The sequence below is a fragment of the Hibiscus syriacus genome, unplaced genomic scaffold (genome assembly GCF_006381635.1).
Source record: "Hibiscus syriacus cultivar Baekdansim isolate YM2019G1 unplaced genomic scaffold, ASM638163v2 tig00001104_pilon, whole genome shotgun sequence".
NCBI classification, from domain to species: Eukaryota; Viridiplantae; Streptophyta; class Magnoliopsida; order Malvales; family Malvaceae; genus Hibiscus; species Hibiscus syriacus.
Window position 1 is genome coordinate 88958 of NW_024061844.1, and position 18563 is coordinate 107520.

At 38.2% G+C, this 18563-nt stretch overlaps 1 protein-coding gene and 2 pseudogenes across 1 annotated transcript; 1 reads left to right on the forward strand and 2 right to left on the reverse strand.

Moving 5' to 3' along the window:
- Window positions 1–5723: 5723 nt before the first annotated feature.
- LOC120119990 lies at window positions 5724–6664 on the reverse strand (annotated as a pseudogene).
- Window positions 6665–7733: 1069 nt separating this feature from the next.
- LOC120120070 lies at window positions 7734–8456 on the reverse strand (annotated as a pseudogene).
- A 2165-nt stretch (window positions 8457–10621) lies between these two features.
- On the forward strand, window positions 10622–11124 carry LOC120119940 (peamaclein-like). The gene is made up of 2 exons (XM_039139731.1): window positions 10622–10734; window positions 10838–11124. The coding sequence occupies exons 1-2, from the start codon at window positions 10659–10661 to the stop codon at window positions 11020–11022; spliced, it is 261 nt and encodes an 86-aa protein (XP_038995662.1). The 5' UTR covers window positions 10622–10658; the 3' UTR covers window positions 11023–11124.
- The last annotated feature ends 7439 nt before the right edge of the window (window positions 11125–18563 follow it).

Sequence of the window (18563 nt, forward strand, 5' to 3'; positions counted from 1 at the left end):
GACCGGAAAACCCGTGGAGATAAGGAGGTGAAGTGGGTGGCTTAGTGATTATTGTCTAGTGCCTAAGAGCGGCCCATGCCATGCATGCCTTTGATCATGTAGTGTAAGATATAAAAAAAATATAGTAGGAGTAATATATAAATGCTTGAAATGGGTATGTGAACAATAAAAGAAAGCATCTGACTTTCATTGTCTGGTCTCTCAAGGCTGTAGGGATGCAGAGAAGGGAGTAATTGCCAATGTTTTTGCAGGGAGAGGAACAGTGTCATTGAGGGAAAATGAACGTAGACTTCAATGCTGAAAACAAATTATGGGCGGGGAAAGCGAGCCGTTGTCCACGTTCTTAACTCCGGTACCCTTTAGCATTTATTTTGTGACAACTGCCAATGCACTTTGTTTTTTCTGTTACACGCCCCACAGTTCGTTTGCTTTCTCAGCCATGGAATCACAATAATCGATCATAATACAAACAAGGGAAGAAAATTAGAATTGCAAAGTTTATATGATATAGTGCTCTCTTCGTATTCGAGAGGCACGGAGTCCGTTTTCCCCGCACTCCATTAAATGGTACAGTACCAACCATTAAAGCTCAGGAGAGGGAAGAATAGTGGAGTCCATTTTAAAACAACCCGGTGGACTGTGGAAGGTGGAGGTGATGAGCGTGAAAGGTGATAAAACCACTTGTTATTGAGAGGTGGTATTGTAAGTTATAACTCAAAGCAGCCTCAAACTGATCATGGCGGCCGGCTGTCAGCAAGCATTTGGTAATAACTTCACTTGTACGCAGGATGGTCAAGCAGCAGCCAAGGAGTAAAAAAAAGCTACTCAAAATGGATGCCATTAACACCCTAGGAGGTATTGAACTAACCCTAGAATAGGATTCAATATTTCATTTAAAGACTTCTTTGGTTTTAAACATTATAAATAGATGGAATTTTAAGGCTAAGTTCATTACTACAATCTTTTTAAGTTACCAACTACTATCAAAATAAGTTTTGGACCATTGTTCGTGTACAAATATAAGGTGACATTTCACTGTGATTTTTAAAGTGAAAAAAAGTGAAGAAGGGTAAGAACAAGAATAACTATTCATCCATTCTAAAGTGAATATAAAATTATTAAATATGATTTATATCTTTCAAATTAATTCCTCTTTTCTCTTTCCTTTCCTTTTTATATTTTTGTCACCTTCTAACTTCTCTTGATTTTCATCCTAACGTTATATGTGAAACAAAATAATATTAAATTAATAAATCAAGAGGTTTAACCTCCTAAATTATACCATTGACCACTTAACTATTTAGTCCCTTTTACTTTTACCACTGATCTTTTAATTTTGTCAATCAGATCACTTAACTATTTAATTTATTCAATCAAGCCAAGCGTCGTTAATATCTAACAGAGATGCTGATGTGGCAGTTAATAAAATCGGTAAAATTATACATTTAGTCATCAAAACTTATACATTCTATCAATTTGGTCCTAAAATAAATTCCATCAATTAGATGGTGGCACTTTTTTTTTATTAAGCTAAGGTGATGACAAGTAGTATATGTTCTAAATATACTCTCAATCACTTGACAATGAATGCTCAATTACCCTGTTGTAGTCATTGGTGCTTGAACCATTGACATCTAGAAACAACAACAATTCTTTTAACCACTGAGGTAAGTCAATTGTGCTAGATGGTGGCACTTGCTAGAATGTATACAATATTGTATACATAAAGATACAAACATGGAGCTTTGCTTGGTGGTAAAAGTAAAATGGCTAAATAGTTAGGTGGTCAATGTAATAGTTTACCCTTAAATTTATTCTTATGGTTAAATCTGACAGTGAACCCAATAAAGTTAGCGAAAGCTCAATTCGAAAGTTACCAAGCATAAAATGTTTAAAGTTAAAGTTTGATTGAAGCTAAAAAAAATTAGAACTCAAAACACTTTTGGACTTAGTTCAATTGAAGCTCAAAATCTAGTTCGGTTCAAATTCAAATTTGAGATCACACCCAAACTTTAAAGACGTAAAATTTTTATATTATATTTTTTATAAAAACAAATAACATATAAATATTAATATTATTAATAATTTATTTTAAAAACTAAAAAATTAATATATTATTTTTTCGAGTATCAAATAACTTTAAGTAACTCGTTTTCAAGGGCTAAAATTCGCAAGGACCAGCAGTAATCTAGGTCTTACCAATTATTTTTTTAATGCTTATCAATATATATATATATATATGAGAAATAAATAAAATAATTCTATTGTGTACCACTCAATTAAAAAATAGATATTATTATGTGATCATTGATCGGTAGATATTATTCGACTCTATTTTTTTACCTCGCTTTAATAAATTCCTAGCTTCGCCCCTGTTCGTTTTGACTCGTTAAAAACTTGAGTCAAATTTAATTTAATTGTTGATCGGACTTTGACTTAGTCGAACTCGAATAACTCATCATGATCACATTTACCACCTCAATCTCCACGGACATGAAGGATAAATATGCTTGACTAACAACAAAACAATGATCTAACAACCTAGAACCCTGCTTATCATCATTTACACTCCATTCTTTTTCTTATTTGAATCCAAGGTTAAAGTGGAGTAAAGATACTATTATAGGTTGGCTAAGATAGTGGGATGGTGGTGCTTTTCTGTCTTTTTCAGCGTCTGAAAAGGAGCATGATCCGCCGGTAAAGTGGGTCTTGGTCCCGGGGGATTAGGCCCGTCGAGAGTCGAAGAGCAGGAAAACTAGTTTTACTATCCAGTAAGTAGAAAATATGGGCTTAAGCCCATCATCACTTTCTTAATGGTGTTGTCAACAAGGTTCTTAACCTTGAGGTCGTGGGATCGAGTCCCACGGAAGGCATTTCATAATTCGGAGGTCTCTTACGGAAGCTGCTCTCAACCTGGTATTGAGAGTAGCCTACTATATTACCTCCCCTTACCCCATATATATGGGAAAAAGGGACAGCCATTTATTCTGTTAAGAGTTTGAACTCAAAATATCTAATTACGTGAACAGATTGCTTTACATATAAAGTGGCATGGCCCACAGATCGTCTTGGTCCAAGTTAAATAGACCAAGGTTTGCTTTCATATCCTGATTGAGGCTCTCTGCCAGAGATAGACCGACTTCATGGGATAGGTCCGTTATGCAAATCGTAAAAAAGAGACGGAACCACCTCTTGGTCACCTGCAATTCCTCAAGAAGCCTTTGGTAGCAGGTACTGGAATAAGATAGATCAGTTGTTCGGAACGCATCCTCGTAATCTTAACAAAGTTAAGATATATGTAGTGAGGTTAATAAACAAATAAGGCCAGCAAGATTCATCATCAACCAAATACCAAAACATTGATATAGAGAGATTATTAGCACATATACCGAATATTTATTACAGAGTACGAGATAGAACATGGAGATATAGGATCTGGTAAGCAGCTGATATATACAAATGGTTTGATATATATAAAAAGGAAGGGGAGCAATCCCATAAAACCAATCCCTCTCAGTTATATTGTGGTTGGGATCCTTACTAGACAAAAAACCTTTTCAACCGGGAGTAACAATATAATATGCATAGGATGAAAAAAGAGAACAAAAATGGAACCCGGAATGGAAAGTCCCGTGGTCAGAAGCCGCGACGAGGAAGAGGAGATCTCCTAGTCCATTGCGATTCAAAGCATCTTTTCAATGGTCGCTTTTTGCACCTTTTGGGGGATTCTCCAATTCCAAGCTCGGATCTTCTCAGCATCTCCCACATCACTTGCACATCCCGGTATTCACACGATCTTACATCCTTTTGCAGCTTCAATAATCCTGTTTTTTTCACACGAAAAAGAGGCTAATTAAGTAATCAGACAAGTCATTTTATAGGAAGTAGGGATAATCCACTTTCAACGGTATTGGTGGCATTGATAGTTCAATTGTAGAAGAAAAAATATTCCAGGAAAAAAAGAGAGTAAAACTCTGTTGATCTCAAATGGAAATCAAAATCAACACAAGCAGGTGGAGGATTGAGATATACCGCTTTTACGACCCCCGAGGCGCGTGGCGAGACCGGTCCAAACTCTGCGCATTCGAGTTGAATTTTTATCAACGAAATGCATTCCTCTACCAACTGAAATTTGAAATTCCTTTCCTTCTTCTCGTCTGAGAGGAGACTCTGGGTGGGAGAAAGACTCCTCCGGGAAAATGAAAAGAAAAGAAAAACAGAAAAGGAGAGGAGGTTTGCAAATAATTCCCTGCAACAAAATTTACCCCCAAAACTAATGATTGAAGTAAAGATGAAAAAACGAGAAATAATTTAAACCTCTCTCATCTTCTTTTGTTCTTTTCTTCTTTTCTCTGCCTGGGAACTCGGTTGGTATTCTGAATTTTAATGGCTTCTCTCAACATCAAAAATCTAACCTACGCGGACGGTGTCGTCTCCGTGAGTACCACGTGTCGTTTCCTAGCGGTTTGAGAGCTGTGATTGGATTCAATGCTTTTGGCGCTTTCGATGGTCTGCTAATTGACGAGCTGCTGCTTTCCTTCTCCCACGTGGAGGTTTGCAACTGGCTTCTCATTCCCCCACGTGAGAATATCGTTTTGTTTGTTCAAGCTTCAACCATCCATGGTTTGAGCGGGAAAATGATTTGGAATTAAGTGGAGTTGGGGCCGGATAAATAGGCCCGATTCCGGTGGCCTTTGACCGCATGGTTCAAACAGGCAGAGAAAGTACCACGTCAGCGCTTCTATGTGTTCAAACTTGAAAGAAAAAAAAACAGTTTTGGATATTTTTCTTTCTCACATTTAGTTTCTATGTTAATAAAAAAAACTCTAATTAAAAAATGCAGCAGTTGTATAAATTATAATATTCGTGTTAGAGATAAATACTAATATAGGCTCTTTTTCTCTGCAAAAATCACGTTTCAAATACTAAAGGTTGCTTTCAGTTGTGTTTCATGTCTTCCAGGACGAATTTCAGTTGAATAAACTAAAAGAATTTACTACTCCATGCTCACTTGGTTTAAGCTTGCCATGTATGTCAAATAGATTGTGCATATATAGGCACACGAACTATTGATTAGAAAAATGTTAGTAAAGGTATCAGTCAGTAGTCATAGCAATTTGATATGAGAAGGTTGGAAAAAAAAAACAGATAGCTGTAACCCCAAATACCCAGAGATGAACAGATACAAACTTGTACGTAACAAAGTCGCAGGTTGGCCAGAACATAGCACCATTTATCAATGTGGGGAGGAGGTCACACTTCAATCAAGCAACAATCGCTTCAGCCTTTCCACCTGAGTTTGGAAACACAATAAGAAGTCATACCTCGCCGTTATCAAAACACCAACATCACACAACCTGAAACTTACCTGTATACAACAAGTACAAGATAGAATTCGGGGTTTCATCTTTAAAGCCCTTGTGATAGCCCTAAGCTATCATTCTCCATTTTCAGAGGATGGGTTCAACTTCTGGAACTAGACAATAAAAGACAAAAACAATGCTAGATACAGGCAAAACTAAAACAGCTTAAAACAGCATAACCGTAGCCCTAAATGCAAAGTACAAGATACAGGCAAAAGTAGAGGCCTTAGAAAGCCTACAAGGTTGGAGTGATAACATTTCATCTAAGCCAAGTCTCAAGTTTTAGGCTGAAGAGAGTATAAAATAATGATGGTTATATACCTTTGCTATATCACCTGCCGAACTCCATGAGGACCATAATAAGTCCTAATCAAGCAGAGATACACAGAATATAGTTTGCACCTTGTAATGCCGCATTGTAGGAGAAGAAAACGGAAGTAATGGTCAGAGGTCCATAGACAGCCTGTCCCAAAAACATTTTCTTGAAGGTCGTCAGCATATCGTGTTTAGACAAAGCTTTTGACAAAAGTTAAACCAAAGATGCAGAGATGGCCCCAAGAGAAGCAATCCATATCCAGCCATCTGTAATGTCCTTATCGAGTTCATAACCCGAGGATGGCGTGATCATCTAACGAAGATGTTAATTACAAAAATGTGAGAACGAAACATAATTATGGTAAATCAATCACCGGCTAATGAAACAATAAGATTACAGATATGAGGATATAATAACCAAGATCATAAACAAGTACCATATCCGGAACCAGGTTAGTTTGGAAGTTAATTTAACATGAAAACATTAACGGATATTTCAACAAGATATATTACTTGCATTACTGCAAAGCGATTATTTCAATATGTAACAAATGTAAATACAAATTACAAAGTTACAAACACCATGTAAACACCTAACATTCAACGGGATAAGGTCAAGAGACATAATTTCAAGTATGTCCATCAAAGCAATCAGAATGCAAAAATTTCAGACCCTTGTTCGCAATAATTCTGAAATTCTCAAATTGGGTTAAAGGAAAAGTCCCAAAAACAGCAGCAGAAAAGATGATCAAAGTTGTGATAGATTTTGTAATAACTAGATCGGATTCGAGCTTCACTAAATACCATCCCAACAACTCCACCTTCGACAACGATGACGAGGTTGAAAAGGAACCTAGATTAAAAGAAGTACATCCATCTTTGGCTCGTTAGAGACGATTTGTTGAAGCTTTTACTATGGAAGAGCAAATGGTTATCGGAAGAGAGCGTTCGGTTAAGCTTTTGAGAGTGTTGCTGCCACTGTCCATTTCTGCAACGCGCGCTTCAACTGACAGTACAGTCTGGCCCGGTGCTATGCCTACGATCTAGAGATAAGAGGCCCATCAACCCATATTTTGAATGGGCTCTGGTCTCTTACTAACTGAGTCGACATTTGAAATGCTAGGAACCACAGGCCAAATTGGCCCATTAGGGCACCCGGCTAAATTATTTAGCTCATTAGACTACCCAAATATTTAATTTGAGTTCTACAACAAATTGAACAATCCCAATGAAACTCGTCACACCGGCATGACGAGTTCTATGAGATTTAATTTTTTTAATGGGCCTTGTTAGGTGGCCCCACACCCAAAATTAAAAAAATATTTCTTGAGGACTCGTCACTCGACGTGACGAGTTCTAATAAAAAATATTTTTTGTAATTTATTAAAAAAATTAAAAAATAATATTTTATGGACATGGAACTCGTCACGCCGACGTAAAGAGTTCCAACAGTTATAATTTTGAGTTGTTTTATCGTTAGATTGACCGTTGATAAAAGGTCGAATTTTATTTAAAATTTCAATAGAAATTTTACTGACTCAAAACTAAAAAGTATTATTGGTACTATAACTCAAAACTAAAGGACTGTTCAATTTACAGTATATCCCAAATTAAATGTAATAGATCTTTTCCCTTTTATTTTCCTTGACAACCTCTTGTCTATCTTTCGATTGTGATTTTTTCGGGTGAAGGGGAAGTCCTGTTGTTACTGGGGAGCAAAGGGATGATTGATTGAGCTGAGGCAGTCGGATCATGTAAGATATGTTTTCTTTTTCTTCCTGAAGAGTATTTTGTTTTAATACACAGCGAGTAGCATTTTAACCCCCTTTCCCTACGGGGTTCCTTTTTAAGTTGTAACCAATTAGGAACTGTGTAAAGGAAATGGAAATTTTATCTATTGGGACCTCAATTATGGAAAATCTGGAGATTCCTTTGCTTGTCTCATCTTAGTTTGATCTTTAATATCACCTTGTGGGTCGTGTCCTGTCCATATGATATTTGCTGTTTTTTATTCTATAAACTTTGAGTTGTTTGTAAATTCAGATGGTTGGATCAGAGATAAGAAGAGACTAAGCTCTGAGCAGAATTCTGACTTTATTAATATTCTAGAACAAGTTTTATAAAGGAAGGGGGGAGCATCTTGAATTTGGCTAGATGGTTTGTCTTGATACTCCTGGTGATACCGGTTGAATTAGACCGTTGATGAGTATGCAGTGAGGTATCGGTAAGCGAGGTAGGAACCACCAACCAGGAGTGGTAGGAAGAACTCGACAAGGGCTGCATATTTAGGAGTGTGGTCATCCTTGATTACAAAAGCACTCATCTCATTCTTCTTGGGTTCTTCAATTGAAGCAACCAGGACGTCTGCATCGTTTTTAGTGGCGTAACCCTGGAGAACGCCTGCCTGGTACTTGAGGAGAAACTTCTGAGCCGATTTGCTGTGCCCGATATCATTGAATGCCTTTGTGGTCCTTCCCTGCCCACTCTATCAACGCCTCTTCTCCTCCAGGATGTTCTTCTTGGAACTTTGCCACGTTGAGTACCTACAGGAATTAGTCAAGTTGAAGTTCAGTTATTCACTCCATGGAACAAACAATCCCATCTAGAGAGAGAGAGAGAGAGATGAGCAGTGTTACTCTGCCATCGATGACAAGCCAGCAGTCTTTCTTTGATTTGTGTTGAGCAACCTTTGAGAGGGTGTAAACTGTATATCCAGCCATATTTTTTGGGTCTTGTGAGAAACGAGCGACAATGGTTATCTGTATTTGTTCGGGAGATCCCAATTTGTAAGATGGATTTAGTGAAGGCCAGGGCGAATTGGTTTCGGCAAGCCACGTACCAACCTTGGTGGAGGAAGATATGCACGTGCACAGCTGCAAAGATTTTGACTTCTAGCTGGTGGTTGGTTATTGGCCAATACTGTTAATTGACTACATTGACTGGATAGAGAATCGACGGTGTTGACTCCTACTTTATGAACTCAACACTCCAGTTCGATCGACTTAATTATTAGATTGACTCAACAACCGAAAACAATCAAAATGAACCGTTGTTCAAATCCCTTATTGCAAGTTATAAGCATACGGTTCCGTGCTAATTAACTTTGCAAGGTCCTTGAAGATGGGAGAACCATTCGTGCTGTTATGAAGCCAAAATGAATATAGCCCTTTCATTATTCATTAGGAAGCAAATATCACCGGAAAGAAAGTACCCGGCCTCAATGCAATACCAGAACATATTGCAAAACATATTCGTAGCTGGGAGACATCCCTCTAATATATTTCAAGCAACACCATAAAGACATTTCTTAATCAACAATGAGATGCTACACTTTCATCCCTTATATTTGTGCGTGTTTGGGTTCTTATTTTACGGTCAAAAGCATTCCAGCTCCAGATGGCATCATAATATGCATGAGAACTGAATTTGCTCAACCACAAGCGATAACAAAGATATCCAAGAATTGCTACTTCGCAGGCGTTAGGATGCGGTTATCTTGATGTTGATAGTTGAAACGCAGCATAGCATCAAACAAAGAAAGCTCTAGGAGAATCTACGATGAAGTTGTAACAGTAGTTTAAAACTTTAAGCTAAACCAAGTAAATAACGAAACCTGACTCTAAAATGTCTAATCCATTATAGAAACTAATCAGACGTTATCCTTATCCATTTCAGAACTTTCTGTCAGCTCCTGCAATTATAGTTTAAAATGGCATCTTTTCGTAATTACTTTTTCGAGATCTTTATTTTTCTATTTTTTGGTAAATTACAAATTTGATAACTGAACTTTTATATAATTTTTATTTTACTCATCGTACTTTCAAAATTTTCAATTTGCTTACTAAACTTTATACATTGAACTTTTTTTGTTACTCCGCCTTTAAATAATTAACGTTATGACGTGGATACTTTTACCAAAACGACATAGTTTTGGATCTCTAAATAAAAAAAATTATATTTTTTTCTTCATTTTTCTCCTTTTCTCTCTTTATTCTTCTTCATCCTCTCATTTCCATTTTCTCTACCGTGGAAATTGTGGAAGCATGCAAGGAAAACCAATAAAATTATTTGGTATTTTCATCCTCTTTATTTTTCCTCTTTATTCTTCTTCTTATTTTTTGGTATTTTCGTTTTTGGATTTCAAAGAGAGAAAAAAACGATTTATTGTGATTATTTGGTTCTTGGAACAAGTCTATAAGATCTCCATTGGAGTAACTTGTGGATTTTGATGACTATTGATTAATTTGCAGATTGGGTTAAGGTTTGGTATATGATTTTGGGTGTAAATTTGGGGTTAAGGTTTGATGGTAGGATTTGGGGATTAGGATTTTTTTTTCCTGCTTAATTTTTATTTTATTAAATAGAAATCTTATGTGGCTGAGTTTTAATATTAAATAAGCCATGTCAACAAGTTGTTAGTGATATAACGACGGAGTGACAAAAAAATTTCAATGTATAAAGTTCAGTGAGCAAATTGAAAATTTTGAAAGTACGATGAGTAAAATAGGTATCACATGAAAGTTCAATTATCAAATTTGTAATTTACCCTTTTTTGTTATTTCTCTAAATAAATCTAAATATTAGTGATTAAAATAAAAACCCAATCAAACTTTAGTGATCATAGATGTAGTTTACCCAACAACTAATGAATCTATGAAATCAAAATAAGTTGCTATTAAACTGAGAGAGTAGATCTAAAGCCATTATTGCATGCAATAAGGTTGGCACTTGATGTTACTCAACAGTATAGTTTTTCTACGGCAGAAGCAGTTTAACTAAAGCCATAAACCAATACGAGTCACGCTAATCAAACTTCAAACAATTTTCCTACTTTGTACCTACCAGTGTTAGCTCCTGCCCATATAAACTGCTCCTCCGGAGGATCCTCGTCCATTACCAACTCTCGTACGAAAACAGTACTTTCTTTATATTTCTGGGGTCTATTTGTTACTGTAAAGAAAACCCTGTTTGAAAAAGGAAATGAAGCTCGTCTTGGTGACATTCCTTTTTGTTTCTCTTGTTCTCAGCTCATTTTTCTTTGAGGAGTCAATGGCAGGTATATGAAAATAAAGCTGATGGAAAAAGAAGAAACAAAAAATAGATTGCCATTTACATATTTTATTGGTAACGAATAGTGATAGCGGTTTCATGTATGGCAGGTTACTGTGCCTACAAGTGCAAGGCAAGGTGCTCTAAGGCAGAGTTTAAGGAGAGGTGCATGAAATCCTGTACAATTTGCTGTCAGAAATGCAGTTGTGTTCCATCTGCGGTTACTGAGAACAAGCATGAATGCTATTGCTACAGGGACATGAAGAACTACAAGGGATTGTCTAAATGTCCTTAAAACTGGGGTTTGTTTTGCCTTTCTTTCCTATTTCTCGTGACAATGTCGTAGAAGGCGTATATTTGCTTGTGGGACTGAACGTCTTAAAGTGTTGTGGACGATGACCCGTTAAATGTACTAGATTAAGCTAATATAATTAGGCTTTTAAATGAATAAATGGTATCCTTGACTGGTTTGTGGATAAGGATCTGCATTTAAACAATCAAATAACCATGAAGACATTTAAATGATGATATTTATGTTAAATAAAGATTGAACTTAAACAATTGAAGACTATTATGGAACTACTAACAGTAGTTCAAGCATCGAATATTGAATCCTTAATATCTAGACTACAGAAATCAACCCACGATAACAATAGAAGATGCTAATTTAATGCAAATGCAGCATGCAGTTAGCCAATTAATATTATATTAGCACTTTATTTTTTTGTCCTGTAACTGACAAGTTCCAGAACTTGGATTATTATAGCAGACTGAAACAATATTTAGAAAACAGCATCTCGAAATGTTAAGAAAGTAAAAAAGAAGTTCCAAAAGGAATAACTTTAAATGGCACTGTATTCCAGATATACTAATATGCATCTGTACTCGGCTTCCTCCACAGTTGCCATGTTATATACATGCATAAATTTCCATCTCTCTTCAAGGTAGCATACATTAGAACAAATGTCAAAATGAGAATCATTTATACGTATCAGGGCAAATGAGACTGCAATCAAAGAACAAGATCTTACATAGTAAATATTAATCATAGAATAGAAAGTGAGAACTTGACTAGTGATCAAACTAAAAAGAACATGAAACTCAGAGTTGTCAAATCTTACAGCATCCCTAAATGCAGCAGTATTTGCTGTTCTGCTGTCCAAGACTGTTCCATGCCTTCCCTAGTTCCCTCAAAGACCCCAGCTGGTATCTTCAATCGCTTTCCAGCAACATGAATTTCCTTAAGCTCATGTTGTAGTAAGGGCTGTTGACATTCAAAGAAAATGATACACCAATAACACCCTTACCTACAAGTTGATCCACGACCAAACACATTATACCATCAGCTGGTTAATTGTAAAGGTCACCTGTTTCCACATTTTCATAACCAAAGACAGCACGCTGAGGCGCAAGTTCACTTTCATTCCCAAAAGAAGCAAGATCCTCCCCAAGCACTGGAACTCATTTCAGTATACCGTCTATCATAAGCGCATTGTCTTTGCTCGTCATCACTTGGATTGCATTTTACGGGTTGATAAGTGCTACACATATCTGGTTCGAACCTCGGATTCTGGATTCTGACCAGAGATTAAAGTTCCCACTTCCCACAAAACTAGCAGTTCCCTTAATTCCTAACTGACAGATCTAGAGATGAAGAAATTAGACTAAGATTCTAAATCTATTTGCCTAACCTGATGATTGCCGCATTGTGAACAACTGTAGCAAGGAACATAATAAGTTACAGTACTTCAGGTGTCCACGATAAGATCAGAAGATTCCTGAGACGGCGATCCTATCCATAGCCGAGTGGTGCGGTAACTGCAAATTACCAAAGAAACACAAACAAATTTCTTCAATATTTCAAAAAATCCAAAAAAAGAAAAGAAAAAGAAACCCTGTTTAACCGTCGAGAGACTCGTTGGATAGGAGATCGTCGTGCGAGCATTCGAAGTGGAACCGGGGGATCTGTGATTGCGGCAGATGACGACGGAGACTGTCCGCGTGTCGATGCATGGAATGATTGCGCGATTATAGACGTACCGGAGGGACCATCGGCGGTCGTTAATGATTCCTGGCACAGGCATAGTGGATTAGTGTCAACCAATCATGAGAAGCCATGTTGAAGGAGTTTTGATCAAAGTAGACATGAATCTAACGAATGACCGTTATCATGGGAGGAGATATAGTGTATCACTATAGTGTTACGGCCATACGGGATCATTATTTTTTTCTTACGTGCGACTCTCTTAAAATGATATTTTTTACTATTTTTTTTAATTGAAAGAAGCCTAAAACAGTAGGCTATGCGTGTATACTCTCATTAGTTTGCTGCGCAACAGCAGCGTCTAAAGCCAGGAGGTCTGCTAGCTCATCCGGGGGGAATCAAAATGAACCAAGTTGTAGTGTTGTCGTGAAGCTAGCTTTGCCATCCTATCGGTAATCTTGTTTCCATTCCTGCTAATCCATTGGATTTTTGTCAACCAGTATCCCGACTGTCGAAGTTTCAGAATTGCGCGAAGCAATGGAATATGGTTGTCGATTGATCTACTTTCTCCTACCAATTTGACTGCTCTGCTGCAGTCAAACTGGATCTATAGTTTGTGAATGCCCAAGTTTCTTGCAATGAGTAGACCTTCATAAATGCTTCAAAGTTCGGCGTGAAGTATCGATGTTGTGCCTACATTCTTTGTGAAACCTGTAATTCATTCTCCATTAGAGTTACGGATAACACCACCAATTGAGCCTCGCCCATCAAGTGTCGCCACTGCATCATCCGTGTTCAAGCACATCTATCCTCGGGGTGGTGGAGACCACGTTGGATTTGTCACTTGTTGTATCGGATATATAACATGGACTTTGGAACTATTTGCATAGCATTTTGCCCAGTTATAGCTACTGTGAATTGTAGAATCTGTTTTGTAAGTGACATCCTTAAAAACATAGTCATTCATTTGCTTCCAGATGTGCCAAATAAGAGCCGTAAAAAAAGAAGACCAAGAAGGATCGCCATCACTTACGGGTTGTTGCTTCTGAATATTTTGTGTGATCCAAGATTGAAGATCAATAATGAAGAAACTACCATATGCGGAATGTGGAACAACACGCAACCATAGGTTTTGGCTGGGTGGGTAATCATGCAACACATGAATTACTGATTCCATGGTTGCGCCACAAGTCGCATAAGAGCAGTCATTTGTCAGCATTCGCCTTCCGCGTTCATAGTTTGTCATGATCTTTTCTTTATAAGCAAGCCATATGAACATGCGGACTCGTTGAGGAGCGGCGATTGACCAAATATTCTTCCAAACATTATTCTTTCTGGACCAGCTATCCTCCATGAGAAATGTGTAGGTCGATTTGATCGTAAAGTGATGTTCATGATCCTATTTCCAGACCAGGGCATCGGATATATTGGTAGCCTCAGGCGGCTGAATATTAAGCATGTGAGGGATGACAGCTGGAACAAGAACTTGGGATAACGCCTCCACGTCCCAATGATTTTGTTCATCAATGAAATTGTGTAGCTTCTGAGTTGGGTGCACATGTGTGTCAGCTCGTGCATAACCGTATAATGGTCCCAAATGTGGCACCCACTCATCATTCCAAAAGTTTATGGTGTCTCCATTGCCTACCGACCAAACCAAACATGAGGATAATTGGCTTCATGTTTTCGCTATCCCTCGCCATAATGGGGTGCAAGTCTGTCTTTCAATGGACAAAGGATGAGCATCCTGGATTTTATATTTTTGTCTGAGTAATTGGACCCAGTAAGAGGTTCTCTTTACCATAATAGAATAACCAAGCTTCATCAGGAAAGCTTTGTTCTGCTTAAGAGGACGGATTAAACCCAACCCTCCTCTATCAATAGGAGTGCAGACCGTAGGCCAATTAACTAAGGATATTTTCTTTCTTGAGGGTTCAGAGCCCCAAATAAAGCGCCTAGTCTCAGATTCTATCTCGTCATAGACCCTTTTTGGGAAAGACATAACTTGTATAAAATAAGTTGGTATGGCTGAAAGGACCGATTTAGCCAGAGTAACATGCCCTGCCAACAAAAGAGTTCTAACTGCCCAACCATTTAATTTACCCCTGAATTTGTCGAAGATAAAGTCAAAATCCGTAACTTTCATACGACTATGAAGAACCGACACGTCAAGATATTTGCCCATATGGTCAACTTCTTGGAACCCAAGATATGAAATGATGGATGTTTTCGTTTCTGTGATAGTGTTAGGCGAGAAGTATATATGAGTCTTCCGTTTACTGACTTTGTGTCCTGAAAAGTGCCCAAATTAGGTGAGGATTTTCTCAATTTGCCTAGCATGAGGAAGATCAGCTTTTGCGTATAATATAAGGTCATCAGCAAAAAATAAATGGCTAATGGGAATTCCTTATCGGGCAAAAGAGAAGCCCTTCCAATCTCCTTCTTCGACGTATTTACGAATGCTATGACAGAGTCTTTCCATTACTAAAACAAATAGATATGGAGAGAGAGGGTCACCTTGTCGGATACCTCGTTGTGGTTTGAAATCTGGAGTGTATTCACCATTCCATTGGATTTTCATAGAAGCCGAAGTGATACAGTGTATTATGACTCGGATGGTGCTGGCTGGGAAGCCAGCATCAGTGAGCGAATCTTGGATGAAATCCTATCGGAGACGGTCAAAAGCTTTTTCGAGATCCACTTTGTTGACGAAAATGGGTAAAGAAAACGAAAGAACACGAGAATTTTATGAGGTTCGGCAATGTGCTTACGTCCTCGGTGCCTAGGCGGCGCTAGAATTTTATTCAATAATTTTTTAGGTCTAGGTTACATCTCTATTTATAATAGAAAACCCTGGTACATAATTACAAAATCAACCCTGTACCGTACCGCGGGGGCTGCGCCCCCACACCCCCAACCCACATAATTCGTAACCCCACAACGAGACTTTTTATGAGCCATACATAACACACTTTAATTGACATCCAACCTTGTTTCGTCTTGAGTTGCCACATAGAGTGGATTACCTCCTGATTTATAATAACATTTTTGTAATAGAGCGCCCATCGATAAAACTCGTTTGATTCGGCATGATTAAGATAGGCATCAAATGCTTACTGCGGCGAATGATGATTTTAGTGATGAGCTTATACATGACAGTGCATATGCTGATGGGCCGGAAATCATGAAAAGTTACTGGAGCTTCTATTTTTGGGATTAAAACAATCATTGTTTTATTTATATCGGCTTCAATATCACCTCCTGTAAAGACCTTTTTAACCATGCTGCAAACAGAATGAGACACCACGTGTCACTGCTTTTGGAAAAATTCTGCATGTAGGTCATCATGGCCAGGAGCTTTTAGAGGGGCCATATCTTTCAGAGCTTCAAATATTTCCGTATCATTTGGAGTGATAACCATGGAGTCCTGCAGATGTGCCGGAACTGCCGGGAAACAACCTGAAATAGGAAATTTTCCTACCACTTCCTCATCACAAGCATAAATATTCATGAAATAATTAACTGCTTCTTTCTTGAGTATATTTGTGTCATAGCACCAGTCATTTGAAGGGATTTTTATTGGCAGGATTTGATTCTTTTGTTTTCATTGTACGACACTTCTATGAAAGTATTTTGTATTACGGTCACCTTGTGCAGTCTAATTGACTCTCGATCGTTGTTTCCAAAGTGTTTCCTCTTGATCTAAGAGTTTTTCTAACTCGATGAGGAGCTCGGCTTCAAGGTTGATAAGGAAATTCAAGTGGAATCTATTAAGGCTTTTGTGCACTCCTCGAAGTCTTTCCATAACAATTTTCTTTTTTGTGTCGATATAACCAAACATTGTTTTGTTCTATGTATCTGCTGCTTCAGTAAAATGGGAAATAGTGCCTGAAAGAGTCTCAGAGTTTACCCAATTATCCTCCACCATTCGACTAAAGTCATCGTGTTGTAACCAGCTAGAGAAGTGCTAAATTGAGATGGGATAATATTGGCTATAGGGTTGCCGACACAGAGGAGAAGTGGTCTATGATCAGACAATATTCGGTGAAGGTGGTGTCAGCTGTCTCGGGATAAGATTCATCCCATTTGCTATTACATAGAGCTCTATCAAGACGAGCATAAGATAATCCCCTGTTTCATGTAAATTCAGGACCTTGGAATCCCATGTCGCGGATACCAAAATCATAAACAAAATCCTGAAAATTTCTGCAAGGCCAAGTAGTAGTTGCACAATTCTTCATGTCGAAAACAATAAGTGTGGCATTAAAATCTCCCAAAATTACCCAAGGGGTAGTAATATACCCGGCTAGGGAGCGAAGATGAGGCCAAAGCAACTTCCTCTTTGTTGAATTCGGACTAGCATATATAAATGAAGCTAAAGTCGAGAAATTTCCTTGGGTGGTAGAGATACGACAGTGGATGAATTGGAGATAATTGAGAAGTATATCAACTTAAATTTTAACATGCCAGCATAACCATATGCCACCTGAAAAACCTGCTGCTTCAATACGATAAGAGCGAGGGAATCCGATGGCAGCGATAAACACATCCGCTCTGCCACCACTTATCCGAGGTTCAAGAATAGCTACTAAATCTAGTTTAAAATCACACAAATATTGTCAAAAGACTGTGAGAAAACGAGGATGGCCACACCCCTGGATATTCCAACTTATTAGTTTAACAACCATAATAAGAGGTAAGAATAAAAAACCAGATCATTCCATCATGGGAACCGGCTGACTTTCAATGCAATTGTTCTGCATGGCATTCGTACATTGTGCAGGATTAGTGAGATTACCATCTGTTGAAAGATGAGTTTCATCACTTACTTGAGCGTGGTTTGTATACGGTGGCTTATGTAGAATTAACTTGTGTTGGGAGTTCCCTTGTGTGGCGTGCGAGATGATATCATATGTAGTGTTTTTCGATAGTACGATAGTCGAGTGTTTCGATCTGTCTAGTATTGAGACGCGTGATTCCACAGTGTTTTGGCGGGGTTGATGACTTGAGTGCCCATGGTAACCTTTAGAGGATCTAGCAGTTACTTTGGGGATCGTTAAAGATTTACGAACAGGAGTTGTAGCCTTGCTCTTTGCAGCTTGATGATCACTGGAGCGTGCTTTACTCGACTGTGCTTGAGGTTCCGTGGAAGGAGAATGAGTAGCCTGGTTGGTTTTTGAAAGTTGGTTTGGCTGTTCAAAAGCAGTAGCATTTGCATCATCAGTGGATTCATATAGAGGATTGAATCTCGAGCCATTAGTCTCCATATTTCGCTCGCTATCCATAGGAGGTTTTTTAAAGTTTTTCATTTGCCTTCTTTCTACGACCATCCACGGTCCGAAGGGTTTGGATTTTTGGTTGACATTCGACAACTGTGCTTCAGTAACTTGTTCTTTTGGAGAAGCATATTCTTGTTGGTCTTCAACAGTGTTTTCAAGGCAGATGTATTTAACATGTCCATATCGGCCACAAGAGAAGCAGATGGTAGGCCGTGATTTGTATTCAACGATTTGTACACGACCATTGATTAAGAGTTTCGAGGTTAGTGATTTTCCCAGATCCACGCTCACCGCCATTCGTGCAAAGTGTCCTCGATGCCCCGTTTCTATTTGGTAGTCAATTTTAACAACCTTCCCAATGTATTCGCCAATTTCAGTGATGAGACTACGTTTATAAAGAGTTATCAGTAATCCCGGGAGCCGGATCCATGCCACAATTCGACGAGGGAATAACTGTGAAGAGGAAAAGTCAGGCAACCACAGTTCGACAGTCAAATAATGTTCGAAGATTGTCCATGGACCATCGGCGAGGGCTGTCAAGAAATCTGATCACTTTCGCAACAAAACAAGGAA

Bases quoted from the DNA above. Each gene is read 5' to 3' on its own strand.
- LOC120119940 (XM_039139731.1), top strand. From the start codon at position 10,659: ATGAAGCTCGTCTTGGTGACATTCCTTTTTGTTTCTCTTGTTCTCAGC. The intron at 10,735-10,837 runs GTATATGAAAAT...CATGTATGGCAG, and splicing joins CTTTGAGGAGTCAATGGCAG to GTTACTGTGCCTACAAGTGC.